Source organism: Nomascus leucogenys, chromosome 22a (assembly GCF_006542625.1).
Source record: "Nomascus leucogenys isolate Asia chromosome 22a, Asia_NLE_v1, whole genome shotgun sequence".
NCBI lineage: Eukaryota > Metazoa > Chordata > Mammalia > Primates > Hylobatidae > Nomascus > Nomascus leucogenys.
The window spans coordinates 40,301,714-40,328,560 of NC_044402.1; the positions used below are offsets into that span (position 1 = coordinate 40,301,714).

Below are 26,847 nucleotides of genomic sequence, written 5' to 3' on the forward strand. Positions count from 1 at the left end.
AAAAAAAGGCAGGGTGGGCCCATCACCTGAAGTCAGGAGTTCGGGACCAGCCTGGCCAACATGGCGAAACCCTGTCTCTACAGAAAATTAAAAAAATTAGCTGGGTGCGGTGGTGCACGCCTGTAGTCCCCGCTTCTTGGGAGGCTGAGGCAGGAGAATTGCTTGGGCGGGGTGGGGGTGGGGGTGGGGGCGGGAGCGGAGGGGCGGAGTTTACAGTGAGTGGAGATCATACCACTGCACTCCAGCCTGGGTGACAGAGCGAGACTCTGTCTAAATAAATAAATAAATAACAAATAGGTGGGTGGGACCAGATTATGGGTGGCTTAAAATCCAGGTATACCAGCCGTCTTCCTGGAAATAAAGAGGAGCCATTTTAGTTTTGAGAATGTGGTCTGAGCCAGGTAGAGAAACTGGGAGCTCGGGCTGAAGTGTAAGACTACTTTGCCTGTCTCCAGAAAGATGTTCCATACGTGAATGTTCATTTAAACGTGGGGGTGTTAAGCAACACGCGTGACCCAGAGACATTCCACCTGGAAACCCGGAGTAGCGCCCACGCACCAAGTCCCTGATGTTTAATCGCAGTCTAGAATGTTACTGACTAGTTCACTCAATTTAACAAAGTGTCCAGAGGTCGCTCACTGGATTGTTATGCTGGTGACTGGGCCTTATTTCACCAAGAAAAAAAGATGGGAAAGGGTGACAGGACGCTGAGAAAGTGAAAGGGAGAGAGGTGGGAAAGGGTCTGCCAAGGTCCAGGCAAGGTTGGGGGTCAGGGGTCCAGCGGCCCTCAGGGGGCCCCCAACTCCGGGGTTGGCGCCTCGGGCGCGGCGCGTGTGCTTGCGGGCGGGGCGCCCCGCGGCCGCGGATGGCCAATCCGGGAGGGCGTCCGGGGAGGGGCGGGGCTTGCCGGCTCGGGCTCCGCGAGTCCTCCTTTTTGCACACACACGAATACAAAGAGCCATACGACCTTCGGGTATCCTTTTTCCATTTTTTTTCTTCCTTAATCTTGTGTGTGTTTTCAAATTTTTAAAAAATAGAGATCTGTAGCAGTGTTGGGGTGAGGAAACTGTTGCTAAGGGGAATTTGCTCTTTCCCCCATTTCTTTTTCTGTCTCTCTTCCTCTTTCTTTTTCCTGGTCAAGGTTTTAAATATACCAAGAAGTTGAGAAGCAGGATGGCCGTGTACAACCGTTTCCAGCCAAATTTATAGTTTTTTTTTCTTTTTTTTAAATCACATTTTAAGAACTGGTAGATTTTTGTGGTTGAGGGACTTTAAAAATTTAGCCGCTTGGGAAGTACAGATTTTTTTTTAAGCGGGCTGAAGGGATAATGTAAATTTCTGCCACAGGCAACATCGAATGAAGCAGAGAGAGATTTGAGGCTCCCTCATAAAGCCGTTTGCGTGCTTTTTACACACCCACCCCCCAGAACCAAAACCAAGTGGCTGGGATGTGGCACTTGTCCAAGGCCAATAGGTTAATATTGGGATATTATAATGGAGACATTCATTTCCCTAGGGAAGGGGGAAAGACCTTCTTACAGTGTGTCTTTCACACACATTTTCATTAGAACATTTGTGTGTGTATGTGTGTGTGTGTTTCTTGAAACAGATTTGTAAAGTTATAACTTGGGGTTATTTGTGTATATGTACAATATGTGTGTATATGTACCATATCAGATTTTATTTTCAAAAGTGATAAATATATCTGGTTTTATGTGTGCAAAGTATCCCCTAGGATGTGAATTTTTTTTCTGTTGTTTTCCCAAATGTGATCAAAATATTTTGTGTGCAAAGCAGAGCTTAGAAGACATCCTATGCTTAGCATACTTAGGCACTTTCTATGTGCATTTACTATATTTTTCTGCTCCTAAAGGATCAGAATAATGAATAATTAAATAATTGCCAAGGAGTATATAGTCCATGTGGCAAATGAGAGTAGGCAATTTATTGAATCTGTGGTTCAAAGCCTTCAGTGACTGTTTTGCCTAAGTGGTTTTGCTTTTTATTGTCTCACGTTCTTAAATGTACAGCTGTGTATATTTTGGCCTTTACGTGTGGTTTGGTTGGTGTGTTCAGAAGGGAAGTTCTTTCTTGGCTTTTTGACAAAATGGTCGTTTATTGGTTGGAATCTATTCGAAAAGCTCCACAGCTGGCAAAGTATCAGGAAAAAAAATCCAGTCAAGTCTAATTCTCAAAAACTGTTCATGGTGATGGTGATAGGGAGCCAAGAGGATGCAAAGGCAAATAATAGAAGGGATAAGAAATGCCTTTTGGTTATCATGTTGCATTTTTAGAATGTAAAGCTTCTCATTTCTAAGAGTCACGAAAAAAGTATATGAATTAGAGAAAAACAGGCTCGCAGACCAGAACCTCCTGTTATAGGAGCCCTATTTTCACTTCATTCTGTTACAGAAACACTATCTCCTCATTAGAAGTCGTATGGAAAATATATGTATCCAAATTTGTATTTGCAGATTGGAGTGAAAGCATAGGAGGTATATGAGGTGCTGAGGGAGAAACTGGAATGTCACAAATGCAGTGACAACCAGGAGACAAAAAAAAAAGGATCTACTGTAGAATTTAAATTTCATTACAACAAAACCTCTGTATAATAATGCATTTCTATTACACAGCTAGCATCCTACTCTATTTCAAGCAGTATTTGACTCCTAAATACCGACTGCAATAAAGTTACTTGTACAAATTTATAACAAAAGTGGCCCTGTTTGGGCTTTCTGGGTTTCTTACTTGTTGTACTGAGTATATTTTTATTCTCTAACAATTCAAGTCAGACCAGTGCTTAATAAATACTGGCTCGATTGTGGATTATTCCACAAGTTCAGACCTGCATGTCTTTGAAATCTAGTCACATTCTAGTGATCTTTGTGATCACAACAGTGACGGGAGTTTTTTTTTTTTTTTTTTTTTTTTGTGAAACAGAGTTTCACTCTTGTTGCCCAGGCTGGTGTGCAATGGCACGATCTTGGCTCACTGCAACCTTCACCTCCTGGGTTCAAGCGATTCTCCTGCCTCGGCCTCCCGAGTAGCTGGGATTACAGGCATGTGCCACCATGCTGGGCTGATTTTTGTATTTTTAGTAGAGACGGGGTTTCACCATGTTGGTCAGGCTGGTCTCCAACTCCTGACCTTAGGTGATCCGCCCTCCTCTGCCTCTCAGCTGGGATTACAGGCGTGAGCCACCGTGCCCGGCCAGTTACGGGAATTTTTAATGGAGTTTTACCCTTTTTAGCTCTTTTCCATATCACTACAGGTCATCACATATACTTTTTACCTTACTTTTTAGCTTCTCAAAAAATAGGGAGAGCTCTCCCTGAACAGTGCAGAGCCCGTGTCCCTGATTTCCTAGGCTATTTGATTTCTACATCCAGGAACGTAGGGTCATATCCACTGTTCTTGCTTTTTCTTCCTAAGAAAGGGGAGAATTCCTCGCACATATATATCGTTGGCTTGGCCTTCCAAAGCAAAGCAAAACTAAACTCTGTTGATTTTGCCTGGGAATCCTCGGGGCCCCATATTGGAAACTTCTTTGAATTACGAGGAGCTGCTAATTTGCAGGTGACATGTGAAAGAAATGTAACCGAGGCCAGCAGTAACTAAAAGTCGGCCACCACCAAACGTGTGACGCCGATTTGTGGCCACTGTGCTTATAATCGTGTACACACAGGTTTGTGAGCAGCAGAGAACAAAAGCAAGTAAACAAAAACAAGCTAAAGATGGCGTCTGACGGCCTTGAAAAAGCTTCACAGTCTTGTCCCTCCCGAGGAGGCCCCTCCCCTACCTGACTTTTTGAGTGACTGTTGTTTGCAGCCAATAGTGTCCGTGACCCTGCTCCCCTTCCATCGTCTAACCGCCAATCACCGGGAGCCAGAAGGCAAGCGAGGCGGTGTCTCCCCGCGTGCGCGCGCTGGCCGGGTACACGGGCAGGCGCCGCGGATTCTTCTGTCTCCCGCGCGCCCGCCTACGCCTCCGCCTCCGCCTAGCTGAGTCAGCCCGTGCGGTAGCGCCGGGCACACGCGGTAGACATCCGTAGGGCTGCTAAGCTGCACTTCCGCGTCAGTTCTTACGGCGAGCGCCGCCTTCAGCCCAAGTTCTCAAAGCTCTCGGGGCTACGTAGTCTACCCTCCCCGGTGACCCGGCGAGATCCCTAGCCGCTCCTCTGGCCGCTCTGCTCTCCGCATCCCTCGCGGGAATGACCCCCTTTACCCGGGACTCCCAAAGCGCACTGTATGGTTGGGCACAGTGGCGAGTCACCCTGTCCCCTGAGGTCTCTTGAGCAGTCGCCGATCTCTGCCTCCCGCGTCGCTGCGATCGCCCTTCCGGTAGCTGAATCACACTGACCCATCGGAAACGGTTCTGCCGTCCCTGGGGTCCACCTTGTCATCCTTGACTAATATTTAATCAACTAACATTTACCAAGTTCTCGCTGGCACGAGTTCTAGGAGCTGCTTTTTCATTTTTCAGTTTCTCCATAAATGCAGTGGGTCCTTTACATTAGGCAAACCTGAAATCGGAAATATTAATCTTACCAATGTAATCTTAGCAAATGTAAATAAAAAGGACTGTGCTATACTGGGTTAAAAATTCTCATCCTGCTATAGAAATATACGTGGAATTTTCAGATTACATGGAATCCTTTAAAGACCGCATTCGGCCTTCTGCGTCTACAGCTCTCTTTTTTACCCGTAAAAATAAGGTCTTGGATTTTTTGCAGACCATTAGTCGAGTCACTCTTTTAAAATGTGGGAAAATAGTATTTTGTGGTATTTACTTAGCTGCTCTTGTGTGATAAGGAGCTCATTTCTGATAAAAATAGGTTTTGAGAGAACCTTTTGACAGGTGAGCCATTTTGCACCTTGAAGTGGAGGAGTAGGACTGACCAACACAGCAGGAGCTTTAAGTGGCCGTTTTCCTTATTTATTTCTTAAAATGAAGATTTTGATACGAATTGCCATGCTTTCAGTAATCACATTTAAGGAAGTCTATTGCTAGCATGACCCTGAATGAGTCAAGCACCCATTATAAAAACATATATCATCTGAGTGATACCATATCATACACATCTATTAAATAGTGAGAAAACTTTTATTTTTCATAGTTTGGAGGTGAACTCAGTCATGCAGAAAATTCAAACTCAGAATGGGGAGAAAGCAAGCAAGGGAACTGCCAAGAGTATGATATATTTAGTCCTAACAAAAATGTGACTTGGGAGGAAAGGGATAGTTAAAATTATGGACAGTCTCACCCTGAACTGTCTGTCTAAAGGAGATGAATTTTCTTTCTTTTTTATCTAAATATTTATGAAAAATACCAAAAGTACTGGAAAGTACATTTTTAAGGCTTATTTCACATGTATTTAAATTAGACCAATACTGAAATGAACCCCAAATGCATATATTTTTTGCAAACCTAAGTGTGACATCTACTGTCATGTTGTGCTGGCAACGCATCCCAAGATTGAAGATCTTTTTCTGTTTTTTAGACCTAGTCAGTTGTTTTCAGGACTTTCTACTTAAACATGTTGCCATCAGTTGAAATTTAAAATGTTAAATAAATACACTTCTTCTCTAATATACTGGTGTCTCCTCTTTTTATTTATTTATTTTTTAGAGACTGGGTCTCGCTATGCTGCCCAGGTTGGTCTCAAACTCCTGGGCTCAAGCGATCCTCCTCTCCTCCCAAAGTGCTGGGATTACAGGCATGAGCCACCATGCCCAGCCATGGTATTTCAACTGCCTCATTTCTGTCATTCTGGTGGTGGTGGTGGTACCATCCTGTTACTCTTAGGCTTATAATCTTGCAGTTGTCTTTAACCAATTATATCTATACCCCATCTCTATACCTCTGTCAGTTCTCCTTAGCTTACTATATAAGCGCCTTTGCTCTGACCTCTGACATGTACCCTGTTAAGTCCTGTAATTTTTTTTTCTCCTCTAGAATGTCTTACTACCCTATCAGTTCATCCTATACGTTGCTCAAGGCTCAACTGGAAGCTTTTCTTCTGTAAGAACTCTTTCTCAGTATGATTTCATTTTGTTAATTTTTCCATTATTTTGAACTAATGCCTCAGAAATTTTTCAGTCTATACCATATTATTAGGACTTGTGTGTATTTCACTTTGTTATTTATTTGTTTATGTATTTATTTTTGAGACGGAGTTTCACTCTTGTTGCCCAGGCTGGAGTGCAGTGGTGCGATCTCGGCTCATTGCAACCTCCACCTCTCGGGTTCAAGTGATTCTCCTGCCTCAGCCTCCCGAGTAGCTGGGATTACAGGCATGTGCCACCACACCCAGCTAATTTTGTATTTTTAGTAGAGACAGGGTTTCTCCATGTTGGTCAGGCTGGTCTCGAACTCCTGACCTCAGGTGATCTGCCCGCCTCAGCCTCCCAAAGTGCTGAGATTATAGGTGTGAGCCACTGTGCCTGGCCTCACTTTGTTTTTTAGATAGTCCATGTTTAGAACATCCCATGTTGTTTAGACATTCCCATCTGAAATACACTTCAAGTGCCTTGTAGGTAGAGACTTTGTCTTCCCTTCATTTGAGTAGTGTGCAATCCATTTTGGTGAATCATCCTTTAACATGGCCTTACATATAAAAAACTTTTGAGCCTGGCACAGTGGCTCACACCTGTAATCTCAGCACTTTGGGAGGCCAAGGCGGGCGGATCACTTGAGGTCAGGATTCATTAGTCAGGTGTGGTGGCGCATGCCTGTAATCCCAGCTATTCGGGAGGCTGAGGCAGAAGACTCGCTTGAACCTCGGAGGCAGAAGTTGCAGTGAGCCGAAATTGTGCCACTGCACTCCAGCCTGGGCGACAGAGTGAGATTCTGTATCAAATATATATATATATTGGCCGGGCATGATGGCTCACGCCTGTAATCTCAGCACTTTGGGAGGCCGAGGAGGGCGGATCACAAGGTCAGGAGTTCAAGAGCAGCCTGGCCAATATGGTGAAACCCCATCTCTCCTAAAAATACAAAAATTACCTGGGAGTGGTGGCACATGCCTGTATTCCCAGCTACTCTGGAGGCTAAGGCAGGAGAATTGCTTGAACCTGGGAGGTGGAGGTTGCAGTGAGCCAAGATCACGCCTCTACACTCTAGCCTGGGCGACAGAGCAAGACTCTGTCTCAAAAATAAATAAATAAATACATAAGATTTATATATATATATATATATATATATATATATGAATATATGAACCTAAAAATACCTCCCCCCACTCACCAGCTCACCTTCTTTTTTTTTTGAGCTGGAGTCTCGCCCTGCCTCCCAGGCTGGTGTGCAATGGTGTGATCTCGGCTCACTGCAACCTCCGCCTCCTGGGTTCAAGCCATTCTCCTGCCTCAGCCTCCTGAGTAGCTGGGATTACAGGCACGCGCCACCATGCACGGCTACTTTTTTTTTTTTTGTATCTTTAGTAGAGACAGGGTTTCACCATGTTGGCCAGGCTGGTCTCAAACTGACCTCAGGTGACCCGCCCACCTCAGCTTCCCAAAGTGCTGGGATTATAGGCGTGAGCCACCTGCCTGGCCCAGCTCACCTTCTTTAATGGGGGTATATGCAGCTAATGAAATTAATGTTTTGTTTTGAGTCATTTATCCCGCACTTAAGTAGTTACCTGGTTAGTAAATATAACGTGAAATACTCGTTTATTACCTGCTGATCCCAATATCTTTCCATATCTTAGAGTTTAGGTGAGAGACTATAGCAAGAGGCTGGGAAATTAAGTCAGCAATAGTGTCCATGGAAACCAAAAATGAATTCTGTGAATGCCCATTGTGCTAGATCACACTGTACCAAGTTTTTATAGGCAGGTTAATTCAAGAAAACACTTATTTGTTGCCCTGAATGTGATGTTTTAAAATGGACATAGTATGGTAACATACAATGTAGAAAAACAGAAGAGAAATTGAGGAACAAACTGAACTCACAATAGGAAAATACATTTAGCATTAAAAACTAGCATAAAATATTATCCTTAGTCTGAGACCAGGTCATGATAGCAAGTAAATTCCAAATACTCAATTACCTTTCTAATTTGCGTCATAGAAGGTTTTGTACCTATAAATGCATGTTTGTTAGAAATTCAATATTAAATTTGGGGGCAAATTTCCCCAAATTCTATTTCAAGCCATTGCATTTTATTCAAAATTAGGGAATCAGGAATCAAGGTGGTGGCTCGCACCTGTGATCCCAGCTACTCAGGAGGCTGAGGCGGGAGGATGGCTTGAGGTCAGGAGTTGAAGACCAACCTGGGCAACATAGCAAGAACATTCCCTGGAGTGTTCTCAGTGGTACAAATCAACTTCTTTACCCCTTTTTTTCTCTCCTGGAGTAGTTTAGCTGCTTAACTACAGTAATTTAAAAGAAAGGCAGTTTGGTTTATCACTGACATTCTGGTTTCTCCTTTAATGGGGGCTGGTCATGCAGGAAAAGTGACAGCATAGCTGTTCAAACATTCCTGTTGAATTTTGGATCCACCCTTAAGGAGCATGAGAAATGAAGATAAGAGGCCCCACGGGTGATTTCTCTGGGCTCCTGGCTGGAAGCAAAACCCTGCCTCTTAAAAAAAAAAAAGATTAAGGAATCAGGATCGGTGTCCAGGGTGGGAACACAAAATGTTACAGGAATAACCATAATATCATCCAGCCGTTACTAGTGGAGCACTGACCATGTGCCAGCACTCTGTAGGTGCCTTACATATATTATGTATAATCTTCACAAAAACCACTCAAAGTAGATAGTGATGAAAAAACTTGGTCTCAGAAAAGTGAAATAATTTACTGATGTTCACATAGCTCATAAGTGGTGCAGCCAGAGGAGAACCTCATTTTTTTTTAAATTTTTTTTGAGCTGGAGTCTCGTTCTATCACCCAGGCTGGAGTATGGTGGCGTGATCTCGGCTCACTGCAACCTCTGACTCCTGGGTTCAAGCAATTCTTCTCCCTCAGCCTCCTGAGTAGCTGGGATTACGGACACGTATCATCATGGCTGGCAAATTTTTTTATTTTTAGTAGAGATAGGGTTTCACCATGTTGCCCAGGCTGGGTCTAGAACTCCTAACCTCAAGTTATCCACCCACCTCAGCCTCCTAAAGTATTGGGATTACAGCCGTGAGCTACCACGCCCGGCCACCCCCCCCCCCCTTTTTTTTTTCTGAGACGGAATCTCGCTCTGTCGCCCAGGCTGGAGTTCTGTGGCGCGATCTCGGTTCACTGCAAGCTCCGCCTCCCAGGTTCACGCCATTCTCCTGCCTCAGCCTCCCAAGTAGCTGGACTATAGTCGCCCGCCACCACGCCCGGCTAATTTTTTGTATTTTTAGTAGAGACGGGGTTTCACTGTGTTAGCCAGGATGGTCTCCATCTCCTGACCTCGTGATTCGCCCACCTTGGCCTCCCAAAGTGCTGGGATTACAGGCGTAAGCCACCAACCGGCCCTTTTTTTTTTTTTTTTTTAACCTGCAGTACAGTGCTGTTTTGGAAAGATGATCAAGGAAAGACGACCAAGGAAAGACTATTTAAAGAAGAGGGAGCTGGGCGCAGTGGCTCACACCTGTAATCCCAACGCTTTGGGAGGCTGAGGCGGGTGGATCACCTGAAGTCAGGAGTTCAAGACCAGCCTGGCCAACATCGCGAAACCCTGTCTCTACTAAAAATATAAAAATTAGCCATATGTGGTGGCGCGCGTCTGTAATCCCAGCTATTTGGGAGGCTGAGGCAGGAGAATCACTTGAACCCGGGAGGCAGAGCTTGCAGTGAGCCGAGATCTTGCCATTGCACTCTGGCTGGCGACAGGGCGAGACTCCGTCTCAAAAAAATGATAAATAAAAATAGAGGGGAAGAGCTTGAGGCAGGCTGAACACTGGTAGGGGTAAAAGCCTCTTGCAAGAAAGAGTAAGTGCGTGAGGCAAGAGAGTTTGGTACCAGAAAGGAGTTAGACAACTCAGCCAGTGTCCCAACCTGATGCATCTTAATTACTGATTTTACAAATGCTGAACCCAGCTGGCAAGCATTTGAATACTATTACTTATTATCACCAAAACATTCTTTTGCCCACAGCATCCATGTTTAAGAGCAAACTCCCTGCATGATGTAGGTTAAAGAAAGAATTAAAAAGAAAAAACTCTGCAGGAGCAGTGTAGGCCCTTATTTAGGAAGGAAAAGAATACATAAGTGATTCATCTATAAATTGACATAGAATTGCTTAGTGCTTTCCTTTAACCTTTAGTTTTAATTTGGTTTAACCTTTGGTTTCAGGTTTAGCTGTGCCTCCCAGTGACTATAATGACAAGGAAGCTGTAAATGTATTTGAGTTAAGTTTTTGCAAGAAGTAAGTATCTGGCACAGAAAAAACCATTTCTTCAATATAAAGGGTGGAAAGAGCAAATCAAAGACTATTCTTTAATAACCACATGTAATTAAAATGCATTGTCAGATTTATGTTTTACTACCTCAGAGGCATTGATATTTCCTGTTTCTGAAATGAGATTGCCTATTCAAAAAGAAAAAAAAGGCTGGGCGCGGTGGCTCACGCCTGTAATCCCAGCACTTTGGGAGGCCGAGGCGGGTGGATCATGAGGTCAGGAGATCGAGACCATCCTGGCTAACTCAGTGAAACCCCGTCTCTACTAAAAATACAAAAAATTAGCCGGGCGAGGTGGCAGGCGCCTGTAGTCCCAGCTATCAGGAGGCTGAGGTAGGAGAATGGCATGAACCCGGGAGGCGGAGCTTGCAGTGAGCCGAGATCGCGCCACTGCACTCCAGCCTGGGCGACAGAGCCAGACTACATCTCAAAAAAAAAAAAAAAAAAAACCCTCAGTATATAGAAAATTCTCTTAACCTCCTACTCTTTTTTTTTTTTTTTTTTTGAGGTGGAGTCTCGCCCTGTCGCCAGGCTGGAGTGCAGTGGCACGATCTCGGCTCACTGCAACCTCTGCCTCCCGGGTTCAAGTGATTCTTCTGCCTCAGCCTCCCGAGTAGCTGGGGTTACAGAGGCCCGCCACTACACCCAGTTAATTTTTGTATTTTTAGTGGAGACAGGGTTTCACCATGTTAGTCAGGCTGGTCTCGAACTCCTGACCTCAGGTGATCGGCCCGCCTCAGCCTTCCACAGTGCTGGGATTACAAGCGTGAGCCACCATGCCTCGCCCCTCCTTTCCTTTAATTGTGATGTTTTAATTTACAGGGTAAGAGAGAAATGCATCTCTCAGGGAAATTGTAAACATACTTAAGGTTTTGACATGGAGCATCAGAAGGATTTTTTTTCTATCATCAAGTATTATTTAGAAAATTACAATATTTATTAAGTTCCCTGGAGTGTTCTCAGTGGTACAAATCAACTTCTTTACCCCTTTTTTTCTTTTCTGGAGTAGTTTAGCTGCTTAACTACAGTAATTTAAAAGAAAGGCAGTTTGGTTTATCACTGATATTCTGGTTTCTCCTTTAATGGGGACTGGTCATGCAGGCAAAGTGACAGCATAGCTGTTCAAACATTCCTGTTGAATTTTGGATCCACCCTTAAGGAGCATGAGAAATGAAGATAAGAGGCCCCACGGGTGATTTCTCTGGGCTCCTGGCTGGAAGATTCAGGACAGCTAGTTTCCATTACAGAGGCTCATGGCCCAGGTACACAACTATGGGAAAGGGGGCTGTGCAGCCCTGGGTTACCCCAGCTCAATTCCCTGATCTTTTCATTTCATTTCCCTGCCCTCATCCCCAAAGCATTAATGATATAACAGTGAGAAGTTGGTGACATCCTGAGGGCTGCAGTGATGGATGTATTCCTTATTTAGGAGTTTTACTCTGAATGCATTTGTATGAAAATTACAGAGAGGGTAGAATCATGATTGTCATGATTGTTAATGTCAACAAAGGTGGTATCAGGTAAAAAAAAAAAAATACAACACTACATTGAAAGTAGTAATAACTGGATTCTGCTATTATGCCTCTGACCTTGAAAAAGACATATCATTTCTCCGCATGTCTCTTCTCTGGACCTGGAGTAATATGTGTTTCCTAGTGCTGTTGAGTAGATGAGGTAACTTATGTGAAGTGTTCTGAACACCTTAAGGAACAATGTCAAAGCAATGAAATGCAGTACCATTATTACAGTAAAGATGGTGAGGAGGAGGACACAGATCTACATTTTCTTCCTTAATCTTCTAATCTTTCCAGATGCCGGAAGGTCCTTCTGAATCCTTTCCCTGTTCCTTAGGTTGCACTAGTCGAGGGTTCCATGCTGGGGGGCAGAAGGAATGCTCTCTACCCTCTGAAACCTTCATCAGGAAGGCCTTGATTTGTGATGTGCTAGGAGAGCACAGGATCTGCAAATAGAAGGCACCTGTCTCCCTTCTGCAGGCCGAGGAGAGGCCGCCATGGACTGTGTGCTTCTTCATGGCTTGTCTACTCTTCTTTCACAGACCCTACAGCTTGGGGCCTGGGCTCCTCTGACCATCCTCATTGAGAAAGGAAAGTGAGTCCAGAGAAGTCGATGCTTCCTACCTGTTGGAGCGGCCCAGCAGTGTAAGCGTGGTTGTTACTGCCCCATCCGCCATGTCCTTCAGTGCCACCATTCTCTTCTCCCCTCCCAGTGGCAGCGAGGCCAGATGCTGCTGCTGCGCCTGTAAGAGTGAGACTAATGGAGGCAACACAGGCTCCCAGGGTGGGAATCCTCCTCCCAGCACCCCCATCACAGTGACTGGACATGGCCTGGCTGTTCAGAGCTCAGAGCAGCTCCTGCATATTATCTACCAGCGGGTGGATAAGGCAGTGGGTTTGGCTGAAGCTGCTCTGGGTCTTGCCAGGGCCAACAATGAGTTGTTAAAACGTCTCCAGGAGGAAGTGGGTGACCTGAGACAAGGGAAAGTGTCCATCCCTGATGAAGATGGGGAAAGCCGGGCACATAGTTCCCCACCTGAGGAGCCTGGGCCTCTCAAGGAAAGTCCCGGGGAAGCCTTTAAGGCTCTGTCTGCCGTGGAAGAGGAGTGTGACAGCGTGGGCAGCGGCGTGCAGGTGGTGATTGAGGAGCTGCGGCAGCTGGGAGCAGCCTCAGTGGGGCCTGGGCCTTTGGGCTTCCCAGCAACTCAGAGGGATGTGCGGCTCCCGGGGTGCACGCTGGCTGCCAGCGAGGGAGCCCCCCTGCTCAATCCCGTGAGTATGGCAGCAGAGGGCTGTTGCTCCTAAGTGCTTTTCCTGGCCTTTCGCTCTTTTTCCTTTCTGTTTTTTCTTTCCATCTTTAAACCTTTTGTCTGTATTTGTGATAAAGCAAAACAGTACCACGTTTCCTTTTCCTTCAGGGATAGTCAGCTCTCCTATTTTCTTCCTGAACCATCAGCTTCTTTGGCAGAAGGTCATTTTTTGCTGTGTGCAGTGACGGGGTGCCCTTCCCTCTCTCTCAATAGCTCCGCATGGCACCTTCTTCTCCACAGCTGTCTCGGCTGCTCCGTGGACTCTGCCTCTCCTGGCGAGGATGCCTGCCGTGAACAGACGGCTCATTCATATTTTATCGCAGGCCCTCTGCTTGCCAAGAGGAATTCAGTACAAAGAGAGATGGGAATGTACAGGGGAGAGAGGCAGAGGTGGAGAGAGGAGGAAAAAGTGAGAGGACAAAGATAAAGATAATAGAAGACAGGTATAGGGAGGGAAAGAGACAGGTAGAAATGAAGGGCTGAGGGAGGAGAAAAAGTGAAAAAAGGGAGCACAGAAGAAAGGTGAATCTGTGTGGAAAGAGAATCTACACCACGGGAGAGAGACGATGAGGTAAGGCGAGAGGGAGGTAGAGGAAAGGAAATAAAATGGGAAATGAGAAAAAGGAATGGCCAACTGAGTGTTAACAGTAAGAGAATAACATAAAGGGAGAAAGAGGGAAGAAAAGAAGGAAGCAAGCAAGCATATTTTGTGAGCAGGAAAAGACATAGATGTACATTGTGCTATTTCAGTTTCTTTACTGCTTAAGGGCCATATGAGCAGGAAAATCCTGGCTGAGTAGAGTAAGAACTGCAGAATGTCACACATGGAAGTATGAAAAGGAGATGGAGCAACTATAGACATCTTAGAGATAGGAAAATAACAGATGTGGTGCCACTTGAGAGACGGTTGGAGTTCTGTCAGCTCTCCACCTTATTCTCCGTCTGTCCTCTCTTTTTCTCCTCCCCCCACGACAAGACATAGACACCCAGTAAAGAGTAAAGGAGCAGAACACATGGAGTAGATGGGAGGGATGAAACTCCCAGCCCATCTGCTGGATCTGAGAAATGAACACATAAACCCCTCTCTCCCTCTCCAGTGTAACACAGCAACTGGTCATTGCTCTCCTGAAGGCACAGCCATGTGGGTAATGACCACTGCTGCTCACCCCAGTCTGTGGCTGGTCAGGACTCTCAGTGGTTCCAGCTCAAGGGAGGACCTGGAAGGTGGGAGGCAGGAGGGTACCAGGCTAGGCATTGCCCTGAGCTGTGGGTTCTTTGAGGCAGGAAAGGCTTCCAAGCCGACAGGATGGAATTAGATTTCACAGCGCAGAAAGCAGCTCACAGCTCTATAAATCTCAGCCTCCTCCCCCACTTCTTTCTGTGTGTGTGTATGTGTATGTGTTTCCCCACTTTCAGTGTTTTGTTTTCTTGACTGCAGAAATCCCCCCTCCTTTCTTCCTTCCTCTCTCCCTTGCTCCCTCCTTCCTTTCCTGGCTCTGTATGTCCTTGAGTGAGGGCACAGGTAGTCAGGTAGATGTCAGGGGCTATGACAGTTGAATGTGGCCGGGGCAGGATCAAGGTGAGGGCATGGACTGACTCTGGGAATGGAGGATAGGTGAGGGGAGCTGTCGCTGCCAGTCTTTCTAGGGATTTCTGACTTTATATCTTCCTCCTTTGCTCGTTTTTCTTTTATGTCTCCTCTTTATCGCTGTTACTGTTTTATTTTCTTACTCCTTCTCTTGCTTGGTTTCCTTCTTTCTTTCTTTCTTTTTTTTTTTTTTTTTTTTTGAGAAGGAGTCTCGCTCTTTCACCCAGGCTGGAGTGCAGTGGTGCGATCTCGGCTCACTGCAGACTCCACCCCCCGGAGTTCGCGCCATTCTCCTGCCTCAGCCTCCCGCGTAGCTGGGACTACAGGCGCCCACCACCTCGCCCGGCTAATTTTTTGTATTTTTACAAAAGTAGAGACGGGGTTTCACCATGTTAGCCAGGATGGTCTCGATCTCCTGACCTCGTGATCTGCCCTCCTCGGCCTCCCAAAGTGCTAGGATTACAGGTGTGAGCCACCGCGCCCGGCCTTGGTTTCTTTCTTGTCATCACTTCTTCTCCCAGTCCTTTCAGACAAAACACTTATCTAGCTACATTTCTTATATCCAAGAGCTATCCATAAATGACTATTCACAAACAGTGTCAGAAACATGCTTTCTCCTTGTGAGCAGCCCTACGGTAACAACCCAACACGAGAGGCCCTGTACACACAAGAAATATTTGCCCAACACTCATAGGAGTCCCAGAGAAACAAGCCATTGACCATTAAAGATTGTGCTAGAGTCCCCCTTCTTTCCACTTTCTGTTCACTATTCTTAGCCAAAGAATGATGGTAAACCAGGTTCTCCTAAGCCTGGCTGGCTAACAGGCTGTTATTTTTTTATGTTCTTAGCTGGTGGATGATTACGTGGCCTCTGAGGGTGCAGTACAGCGAGTTCTGGTCCCTGCTTATGCCAAGCAACTCTCACCAGCCACACAACTGGCAATCCAGCGGGCAACCTCAGAGACAGGACCAGAAAATGGAACCAAGCTGCCACCACCCCGCCCTGAGGACATGCTCAATGCTGCTGCTGCGCTGGACAGTGCCTTGGAAGAGTCAGGCCCTGGGAGCACTGGGGAGCTGAGACACTCTCTAGGGCTGACCGTTTCCCCATGCAGGACCAGAGGAAGTGGGCAGAAGAACTCCAGGCGCAAGCGGGATCTGGTACTCTCTGTGAGTGAGCTCAATTTCTATAAATTTTTCTTCAGTCTGGAGAGATAAGTGAAGAGTGATGGGTGGGTTGATTTTAGGCCTCCCATATTAAATGAATGCTATACTGAATCCTACCAGAGTGAGAGGGATAAGGAGAGAGGTTATTTTGTAACACTAGGGATAGGAAGTCCCCTGCTAAACATCAAGCTTTTAGGCTTTTCCAGATAATGTGATATCTTCCTTTATATCACATCTCCTGGTGTTCTTTCTTTTTTTTTTTTTTTTTGAGGCGGAGTCTCACTGTCACCCAGGCTGCAGTGCAATGGCATGATCTCAGCTCACTCCAACCTCCGCCTCCCAGGTTCAAGCGATTCTCCTGCCTCAGCCTCCTGAGTAGCTGGGATTACAGGCACGTGCCACCACCCCCAGCTAATTTTTGAATTTTCAGTAGAGACCAGGTTTTGCCATGTTGGTCAGGCTGGTCTCGAACTCCTGAGCTCAGGTTATTCACCCGCCTCGGCCTCCCAAAGTACTGGGATTACAGGCGTGAGCTACCATGCCCGGCCTTCCTAGTGTTCTAATAATCCTGATGAGAAGATCTTTAAGGGATTGAGCAGATTGGTCATCAAAGGGTAACTCTGGAAATTGCCTGCAAATTAGGCTAGTGTGCAGAGTAAGTGGCAAGGGGCACCTTGGGTGGAAAAGCAAGTGAAGCTGTCCTGAGGTAGTCTCAAGCTTCAGAGATGCAGAGAGTCACTAGACCTTCAGCTCAGTTATAGAGGTTTGGAGATTCCAGTCATTCCAAGAGCTCTTAGCCAGGAAGGGACTGGCCTGAACCAGGTCTGCCTGAAAGCTTCTTGGCGTGGCTGGGAGCCCGAAGAACATCCTGCTGAGCTGGGAGTCCCCATCCTGGCAGCTGACCAAACCTAGAGAAGTTCTAGGGCAGTAGTTCCCAACCTGGGGTGATTTTACCCTCAGGGGATATTTGGAAACATCTGGAGACATTTGTGATTATTACAACTGGTGGGTGGCTGGGGACAGGGGAAGGAGAATACTACTGACATCTAGTGGGTGTTCTGCTAAACATCCTACAGTGCACACGACAGCCCCCATAACAAAGAATTATCCAGCTCAAAATGCCAATAGTGAAGAGGCTGAGAAACCTTCTTTAAAGTGACCACAGTCTTGGGATCAACTCTGTACCCAAAAACTTCTTTTCTTTCTTTCTTTCTTGAGACAGGGTCTCACTCCCATTGCCCAGGCTGGAGTGCAGTTGTGTGATCATGGCTCACTGCAGCTTTGACTTCCCAGGCTCAGGTGATCTCCCACCTCAGCCTCCCGAGTAGCTGGGATTACAGGCATGCACCACCACGCCTGGCTTATTTTTTGTATTTTTGTATTTTAGTTGCCCAGGCTGGTCTCACAAAAGCTTTTTTCTGACAACCATGGGGATATTGTTTTTAGTCTCGCTCTGTCACCAGGCTGGAGTGCAGTGGCGTGATTTCGGCTCACTGCAAGCCTCCCAGGTTCAAGCAATTCTCCTGCCTCAGCCTCCCGAGTAGTTGGGATTACAGACTTGCACCATCACGCCTGGCTTATTTTTGTATTTTAGTAGAGATTAGGTTTCGCCATGTTGGCCACGCTGGTCTTGAACTCCTGAGATCAGGCAATTCACCCATCTCGGCCTCCCAAAGTGTTGGGATTATAGGCGTGAGCCACCGTGCCTGGCTGGAGATACTCTTTAGCCATACAATGTTCATATTGACTATAATGAGTTTATAGTTACAATTTGCACAAAAGCAGGATTTTCGATCACTTCCATTCCACTTGTGCCTGCTGCCTCCAGAGAGAGGTACAGCGTTAAGGCCTGGCTTCTTCCTTCTCTTAGGAGAGTGTGGTGGAACTGAGGACCTGCAGGAAGGACAGTATGCTCACTCACCATCATGCTCTCTCTATTCTGTGCTTGAGAAGGATCTGGAGGACCAGTCAGGAAGTTTTGCTGCCCATGATGGAGGAAGGTTTAAAATGTTCTTGTGGCAGACTGTGGGTTTAGAGGGGGAGGGACAGTTGTTCCAATCTTTAGCTCTGGGACGGAATCAAAGAGGCATCTCTCCAATCTGCTGAGGCTCTTGAGGATTGCTGCTAGGGATCCTGTGAACCAAAAGGATCAAACCAGAATTCTTAATTCCTTGGAATGCTGCAGATCCCAGCCACTCCTTGGGGAAATATTTTTAGCTTATTCAGGAGGTAGGTGAGCCAACAGCCTTTACAGTCCTCACACTTATTGTCTAGAGTATTTTCCCTTTCCATATCAAGCCTGTTTTGACTTTTATCAGCTGATCTCTTCCAAGCCACTTGAGTTGGAAGCTTTGTAACTTCCTTTTTTCTTTCTCCTTTTTTTGAAACTCTCCCAAATACTTTCTGAAACATTCACCCATTCCTTTGTGATTCCTTAAGTGTGGACTACTAAGAGGTAAAATAACTATGTTGAATATGCAGCCAGTATAATAATGGTCCTTTTTACAGAATGGAGACCCTAGCCATAAAGAGTTGACAATACTTTCCTAAGTTGGTATGGTGAATCAACCATAGAGGTAGAAGGATAAATTGGGGATTTCTGAATATGGAGCGGAAAAGTCCTTGGATCAGGATATTAATCTGTCAGTTTGGGACTGGGTAACTTCCACTGACTGAAGGAGCTTGGGATGAAAATATAATCAGAAACAACACAACTAAACTTAATTGAAGAAAATGTAAAACCCTGCATTAGGGCCAGGTGTGGTGGCTCACGCCTGCAATCCCAGCACTCTGGGAGGCCAAGGCGGGCAGATCACCTGAGGTCAGGAGTTAGAGACTAGCCTGGCCAACATGGTGAAACCACGTCTGTACTAAAAATACAAAAATTAGCTGGGCGTGGTGGCGTGCGCCTGTAATGCCAGCCACTTGGGAGGCTGAGGTAGGAGAATCAGTTGAACCTGGGAGGCGGAGGTTGCAGTGAGCTGAGATCACACCACTGCACTCTAGCCTGGGCGACAGAGCAAGACTCCGTTTCTAAATAAATAAATAAAGCCAGGCGTGGTGGCTCACGCCTGTAATCCCAGCACTTTGGGAGGCCGAGGTGGGCGGATCACGAGGTCAGGAGTTCAAGACCAGCCTGGCCAACATGGTGAAACCCCATCTCTACTAAAAATACAAAAATTAGCTGGGCATGGTGGTGCATTCCTGTAATCCCATCTACTAGGGAGGCTGAGCCAGGAGAATTGCTTCAACCAGGACCCTGGAGGCAGAGGTTGCAGTGAGCCGAGATCACGCCACTGCACCCTAGCCTGGGCTACAGAGTGAGACTCCATCTCAAAAAAAAAACATAAAAAATAAATAAATAAATAAATAAATAAATATTTCAGGTGCTATTATGGGCAAAACTGGGAAAAGATTTTGAAGCATCTAAGGCAAAACTTTTTCTTTTTCTTTTTTTTTTTTTTTGAAACAGAGTCTCACTCTATTGCCCAGGCTGGAGTGCAGTGCAGTGGCATGATTTCAGCTCACTGCAACCTCTGCCTCCTGGGTTCAAGCAATTCTCCTGTCTCAGCCTCCCGAGTAGCTGGGACTACAGTCTCACGCCACCACGCCTGGCTAATTTTTGTATTTTTAGTAGAGATGTGGTTTCACCATGTTGGTCAGGCTGGTCTCGAACTCCTGACCTCAGGTGATCCACCCGCCTTGGCCTCCCAAAGTACTGGGATTACAGGCATGAGCCATCGCGCCCAGCCGGCAAAACTTTTTAATGAGTGGAAATGTTCAACAATAGAATAAGCTGACTCAAAATGGAGAACTCATCATTAGATGGGTATAAACAAAGTGGAAAGACAGCCTGTTTAATGATGTGAAAGGGAGATTGGGTAATAGAGCCTCCACGGTCCTTTCCAATTCATGTTTCTGTTATTTTAGATTTCTGTTTTTCAGACCATGGTGTATATACTCCTGAGATTTGTGGTAACGCACGAGGGAATATATGAAGCCACAGACAAACCCGGGGCTTTTTCCTGGGTCATCAATTTTACTAGCAGATTCTAGAAGATGTCCAGGCGCGGTGGCTCATGCCTGTAATCCCAGCACTTTGGGAGGCCGAGGCAGGTGATTCACGAGGTCAAGAGATCAAGACCATCCTGGCCAACATGGTGAAACCCCATCTCTACGAAAAATACAAAAATTAGCTGGATGTGGTGGTGGTGCGCCTCTGTAGTCCCAGCTACACGGGAGGCTGAGGCAGGAGAATTGCTTGAACCCAGGAGGTGGAGGTTGCAGTGAGCCGAGAGTGCGCCATTGCACTCCAGCCTGGCAACAGAGTGAGACTCTGTCTCAAAAAGAAAAAAAAAATTTCCAGAAGACATTTTTATATTAAACAGGCCGGGTGTGGTGGCTCACACCTGTAATCCCAGCACACTTTGGGAGGCTGAGGTGGGTGGATCACAAGGTTAGGAGTTCAAGACCAGCCTGACCAACATGGTGAAATCCTGTCTCTACTAAAAATACAAAAATTAGCTGGGCGTGGTACTAGGCACCTGTAATCCCAAGTACTCAGAAGGCTGAGGCAGGATAATCACTTGAACCCGGGAGGCGGAGGTTGCAGTGAGCTGAGATGGCGCCACCTGCCTTGGCCTCCCAAAGTACTGGGATTACAGGCATGAACCACCGTGCCCGGCCGGCAAAACTTTTTAACGAGTGCACTCCAGCCTGGGTGACAGAGCAAAACTCTGTCTCAGAAAGAAAAAAAAAAAGAAAAGAAAAGAAATACAAATACATTTTTGAAGAAAAAATTTAAATGTACAAGAGTAGGGGCCGGGCGCAGTGACTTACACCTGTAATCCCAGCACTTCGGGAGGCCAAGGCGGGCAGATCACGAGGTCAGGAGATCGTGACCATCCTGGCTAACACGGTGAAACCCTGTCTCTACTAAAAATACAAAAAATTAGCCAGGCGTGGTGGCGGGCGCCTGTAGTCCCAGCTACTCAGGAGGCTGAGGGAGGAGAATGGCGTGAACCCAAGAGGCCCAAGAGGCGGAGCTTGCAGCAAGCCAAGATCGTGCCACTGCGGTCCAGCCTGGGTGACAGAACGAGACTCCATCTCAAAAAAAAAAAAAAAAAAAAGAAAAGAAAAGAAAAGGAAAGGAAAGAAAAAAAAGTGCAAGAGTAGGGGACTTCAAGAAATGTTCACTTGGCTGGGCGTGGTGGCTCATGCCTGTAATCCCACCACTTTGGAAGGTCAAGGCGGGCAGATCATCTGAGATCAGGAGTTCAGGACCAGCCTGGCCAACATGGTGAAACCCCATCTCTACGAAAAAACAAAAATTAGCCAGGCATGATGGCAGGTGCCCGTAATCCCAGCTACTCGAGAGGCTGAGGCAGGAGAATCGCTTGAACCTGGGAGGCGGAGGTTGCAGTGAGCCAAGATCGCGCCACTGCACTCTAGCCTGGGCGACAGAGCAAGACTCCATCTCAAAAAAAAAAAGAAAGAAAAGTGAAAAAGAAATGTTCACTCGCAGTACTCCTGGTGTATACTTGCTTTCTCGTTGCTATCGGGGTATGTTCATGGAAATGTTTGAGACCCTCTGCTCTAGTGATCACACTACTCAGGAGCAGAAGTAAGGCCAGGGATGATCCTGGAATCCTGACACACATGAAATGAAAAGTCAGGGAAGACCACACTAGAAATAGTAACTTGGATAGGCTCTTGGCTTAGAAAGGATTCAGGCAGAGAGCCCCTTAGGGACAATGCCTTTTTACCCTAGGGACCAGAGGAGAGTTTTCATAATATCCACTCTTGGCTTGATTGTGTTTTCTTTTTTTCCCCTAGAAACTGGTCCACAATGTGCATAACCACATCACCAATGACAAGAGATTCAATGGGTCTGAAAGGTATGGTCCCCTTGAGGAAAAAGAATTAGAAGGTACTTTGCTAAGGACAGGGAAGTAGAGGGGGATGCTCCAATACAGCAATGAGACTAAGGCTTTGATCTCACCATACCTTCTTAGGCCATGGAGGGATTTGCCACAAAGTTGATTAGTGCTGGGTATCTCTGTTTGTCTGGCTCTTACAAAGCCGACAACTTTATTCATTCTCTTCTCTTTGTGGCAGCATCAAGTCCTCTTGGAATATTTCAGTAGTGAAGTTTCTTCTGGAAAAGCTCAAGCAAGAGCTGGTGACCAGTCCCCACAATTACACTGATAAGGAGCTAAAAGGTGAGAAAAACTGGTTTAACTCCTGTGTCATCCTTTCTCCCCATCTCCCACTCCTCTTTCTTGGTCAGAGGAGAAGAGGAATAGTAGAGATGATTAGGTAGTTTTGAAAATAGTGGATTTGAAACATTTTTTGGCTATTCTCACCTTCAATATATTCATAGAATTATCTCAAATTGCCTGTTTATTTCCCTCTCAGTCTGAAACGAAAATGAGAGAAGGAAAGGGCTAGAACACCATCATGCATTCTGTTTATGCACGTCTTGAATCTAAGGTGTTATGAGGAGGAGGACTCTAAGGTGTTATGAGGAGGTGTTATGTTCAGAAGCCGGGCCTGCCTCTTCGTCCCTAAATATTGTTTCCCAGGCTTTCTCTTTCCTTGCTCTCTTTTCTTATTTGTAGCTAACCCTGAAGTATTATGAAAGCTTCTGCTGAAAAAGTACTTGTAGAGCCAGGTAACGTGGCTCATCCCTGTAATCCTAGCACTTTGGGAGGCCAAGGCAGGAGGATTATTTCAGCCCAGGAGTTCGAGACTAGCATGGGCAACATGGCGAAACCTCATCTTTACCAAAAACAAACAAAAATAACAAAAATTAACTGGGCGGGGTGGCATGCATGACGTAGTGCCAGCTACTTGGGAGGCTGAGGCGGGAGGATTGCTTGAGCCTGCGAGGTGGAGGTTGCAGTGAGCTGAGATCGTGCCACTGAATTCCATCGTGGGCAAACCTTGTTTCAAAAAAAAGAAAAAAATACTTGTAATCTTCCATCAGAGTGGCATTGGGGTAGATTGTTGTTGTTTTTAAATTTTTGTTTAAATAGAGACTGAGTCTCACTATGTTGCCCAGGCTGGTCTCAAACTCCTGGGCTCAAGCAATCCTCCTGCCTCAGCAGGAGGCCTCCCAGAATGTTGGGATTACAGGTGTGACCCACCACGCCCAAGAAGGGGTAGGTTTTATTTGGTGGAGGGAGCGGGGAGACACAGAAGCGGTTGGAGTTGTCTTTTTCCAGTGGGAGATACTTGGGAGGAGTTAGTGTTGGAGATGGAGGTGGGCAAAGAAGGCTAAACCAATTAGCCGGCCATGGTGATGTGCACCTGTAGTCCCAGCTGCTCAGGAGGCTGAGGCTGGACGATCACTTAAGCCCAGGAGTTTGAGGCTGCAGTGAGCATGCCTGACCATGCCACTGCCCTCAAGCCTGGGTGACAGAGCAAGACCCTGTCTTGTAACAAAATCATAATAAAATAAATAAATAAAAAGAAACCCAACCAAGGAGGAGTGAATAGATGCTAATGCCTATGCCAAGACAGCCCAGCATCTAGGCCAGGCCTGGTTGCTCACGCCTGTAATCCCAGCTCTTTGGGAGGCTGAGGCAGGTGGATCACCTGAGGTCAGGAGTTCGAGACCAGCCTGACCAACATGTCTCTACTAAAAAGAGCCGGGTGTGGTGGCACATGCCTGTAATCCCAGCTACTCGGGAGGCTGAGGCAGGAGAATCGCTTGAACCCAGGAGGTGGAGGTTGTGGTGAGCCGAGATTGTGCCATTGCACTCCAGCCTGGGCAACAAGAGTGAAACTACATCTCAAAAAAAAAAAAAAAAAAAAAAAGCCCTAATCTAAGTAGTGATGCCCAACCTCCCATTCAATAGTGTTAGGGCAGAAAAACGGGCTGAGGACCACTACTCTAGAGGACCCTCCTTCTTGCTCCCTTCCTTCCCTCCCTGCCAGGAGCCTGTGTGGCCTACTTCCTTACTAAGAGGCGTGAGTACCGCAACTCTCTGAACCCCTTTAAAGGCCTGAAGGAAAAAGAGGAGAAGAAACTTCGAAGTCGCCGATATCGGGTAGGTTTCTAGGCCTTTCTTTCAAGATACTAAACTCTAAACCCTTTCCTAAGTGGGAAGGGCCAGAGGACATGGCATCTGAGAATAGGGTTGAGAGCCAGGAATGTAGGAAGATAGAGAAGAACACTGAGCCAATGCTAAGATCTGACTTGGGGACTGGGTTCACTTAGGCACAGATTTTACACAGCCTTCCCCACCAAACCTTGTCCCCAAATCTAATCCATAGAATGTTTACCTTCCTAATCTATCTTGTGGGTTTCTGCCTTAGCTTTTTGCCAACCGATCCAGTATCATGAGGCATTTTGGACCTGAGGACCAACGTCTGTGGAATGATGTGACAGAGGAGCTGATGTCAGATGAAGAGGACAGTCTTAACGAGCCAGGTGTGTGGGTGGCCCGCCCTCCCCGTTTCCGGGCCCAGCGCCTCACAGAGCTCTGCTACCACCTGGATGCTAACTCTAAGCATGGCACCAAAGCCAACCGTGTGTATGGGCCTCCCTCAGACAGACTGCCTTCTGCTGAAGCCCAGCTCCTTCCACCAGAACTTTACAATCCTAATTTCCAAGAAGAGGAAGATGAGGGAGGAGATGAGAATGCACCTGGCTCCCCATCTTTTGACCAACCCCACAAAACCTGCTGTCCTGACTTGAACTCATTCATTGAAATCAAGGTGGAAAAGGATGAATAAAATCTACAGCCAAGAATAACTCTGGCTTCCGCCATGCCCCATGTCTCAGAAATAGGCGGCCATGGGGCTTCACAAAATAATGAGATGCTCTGTGCAGTCTGAGAAAGCAAATTTGCCTCTTTTCTTAACACAGTCTGTACTGGGGAAGCAGAACACTGGTGGGATAAAAACTTACCTAGAAGGGGAGAAACTCCCTCCACTGTGAACAGTAAGCCAGAAAATGCTTATTCCTCAGCATAAACAGTGTCTCGGAGAAGCCTGGGATGAGAAAAGGAGGAGGATGGGTCCAAGAAACATGAGGCCTTCTTGACATATGCCCCGTCTCTGAGTTGTTTCTGCCCCTGCCCAGTTCCACCCAAAGCTCTGAGGAAGCAGCCCAGGTTGTACCTTTTGCTTCCCCGTGGCTACTTGTCTTGCTCTGCAGTGGAAACCGAACACGACCAGTCCAGGTTAATACCGCCACCCGGTGGGCAGTTTCAGTCATGAGCTTGAGTCTTCTGACCAAGGGAACACAAGTTCTATCACTATTGGGGAATTGGGATCCTGATATAACAGCTATTGTTTATTGAGTTACATGAGGAAAATTTTACTATTCCTATCTTACAGATGAGGAAATTAAGGCTTAAAGAGTTCCCGTGTCTCACCAGCAGCCTCTCTCTCACTATGTGACCAAGCAAAATACACAACTTTGTAGCTATTTCTTGGTCCTGTCAGCCAAGCTGTATTTTGTCGAAGGGGTGTGCATTTTGGACGGATTGAAAAGCAAAAATGGCTTTATATTTATTCAGTCTTACGACAAATATTGATCGCTTTACTATGTGTCAGGTACTGTGCTATGGATACATTGTTGATAAGGTTGGATGCTGTTCAGAGATTTTTTTAGTTTAGTCAGGAAGCCAGGCAGTGGAGTAGGCAATGAAATGAACTGTGATAAGGGTGACCATGGTGGAGTGTAGTGCACTATGGCAATATACAGCAGGGGTAGCTAACCTACTCTTGCAGTCTGGAAAGGCTTCTTCTGAGAGGGTGTAATGTCTAAACTGGGGAAGAGTTAACCAGGAGAAGGAAAGGGGGAGGCTAAGAGAGTGTTCCAAACAGGGAACTGCGTGTACAAAAGTCCAGGAGCAAGAGGAGTACAGACAAGGTCCAGTTCTACTGCAGACTGGTTTGGGGAAGGGATAATGCTAGAGGAGAGGCTGGAGAGTGAGACAGACTTCATAATACAGAGTACAGACTTCAGCCCAAGGGCAGTGAGAAATCATTGAAAGCTTGTTTTAGCAGGGAAATAAAACGACAGGTTTTGCCTACAGGCAGTCCCCAACTCACGATGGTTCGACTTAGGATTTTTCAACTTTACGATGGTGCAAAATGATTCAGTATGCTCCTCACCTTATGATGCAGTTACATCAGATAAACCCATTTTAAGCTGAAAATATGGTTAAGTTGAAGAAGCACTTCTGCCTTACGATATTTTCAATTTATAATGGATGGGTTTATTCAGACATAACTCCATTGTAAGTCGTAAAGCTTCTGTACTGAAAAATATCACTTGACCTCAGGGTATAAGATGGATTGCAGGGAGCAAGCCTTGGCCAGGAGGCTTTTGCATTGGTTTAGGAGAAGAAAGATGGTGACTTGACATATATAGTGGTGATGAGGGGAGGACAGATTTGGAAGACATTTAGGAAGCAGAATTAACAGAACTTGGTGATTGATAGGACTTGGTTGGATTTGAGGTTAAGGGAGAAGGAGGACATAGGGTTGATGCTCAGATTTCTAGTTTAAGCAGCTAACAGGATTGTGCCATTTACTCAGAGAATGTTAGAGGAGCCAGTTTCATGAGGCAGAGAAGATGAGATCAGTTTAGGATATTGGGTGCTTCTGAGACAGCCATTGGAGATGCTAGTAGTTAGTTGAGTTTTTAAGTCCAAGAAAGACTGGGCTGGAAATATGGATTAGGGAGTCACCTGTGTATACAGATTATAATTAAAGTCTTGGGGATGAAGAGGGCCTTTGGAGATCCCAGCTCCAGTTTAGACTGTGGAGAGGCCACCTGAGGTCATGAGCACTATTGGAGCATGCCCTATTAGCATATGCATCTTCTACTTCTTCCCCTTCACTCATCTCTGCTTCCAGTTAT

The 26,847-nt window shown here is 46.2% G+C and overlaps 1 protein-coding gene across 2 annotated transcripts; it reads left to right on the top strand.

Annotated features, from left to right (window-relative positions):
• The first annotated feature begins 922 nt into the window (after positions 1–922).
• On the top strand, positions 923–25,019 carry C22AH14orf93 (chromosome 22a C14orf93 homolog). Of its 2 annotated transcripts, none has more exons than XM_030802577.1 (7): positions 923–973; positions 12,198–13,172; positions 15,648–15,968; positions 21,801–21,862; positions 22,083–22,186; positions 23,907–24,019; positions 24,288–25,019. In XM_030802577.1, the coding sequence occupies exons 2-7, from the start codon at positions 12,576–12,578 to the stop codon at positions 24,705–24,707; spliced, it is 1,617 nt and encodes a 538-aa protein (XP_030658437.1). In that variant the 5' UTR covers positions 923–973; positions 12,198–12,575; the 3' UTR covers positions 24,708–25,019. The 2 variants fall into 2 exon arrangements, with proteins under 2 accessions (XP_030658437.1, XP_012353437.2); XM_012497983.2 differs by having other exon boundaries at positions 931–973; positions 12,443–13,172.
• Positions 25,020–26,847: the final 1,828 nt, after the last annotated feature.

Excerpts from the sequence above, each read along its gene's own strand:
- C22AH14orf93 (XM_030802577.1), top strand. The coding sequence starts at position 12,576 with ATGTCCTTCAGTGCCACCATTCTCTTCTCCCCTCCCAGTGGCAGCGAG. Across the intron at positions 13,173-15,647 it reads GAGCCCCCCTGCTCAATCCC|CTGGTGGATGATTACGTGGC; the intron begins GTGAGTATGGCA and ends TTATGTTCTTAG. Across the intron at positions 22,187-23,906 it reads CACTGATAAGGAGCTAAAAG|GAGCCTGTGTGGCCTACTTC; the intron begins GTGAGAAAAACT and ends CCTCCCTGCCAG.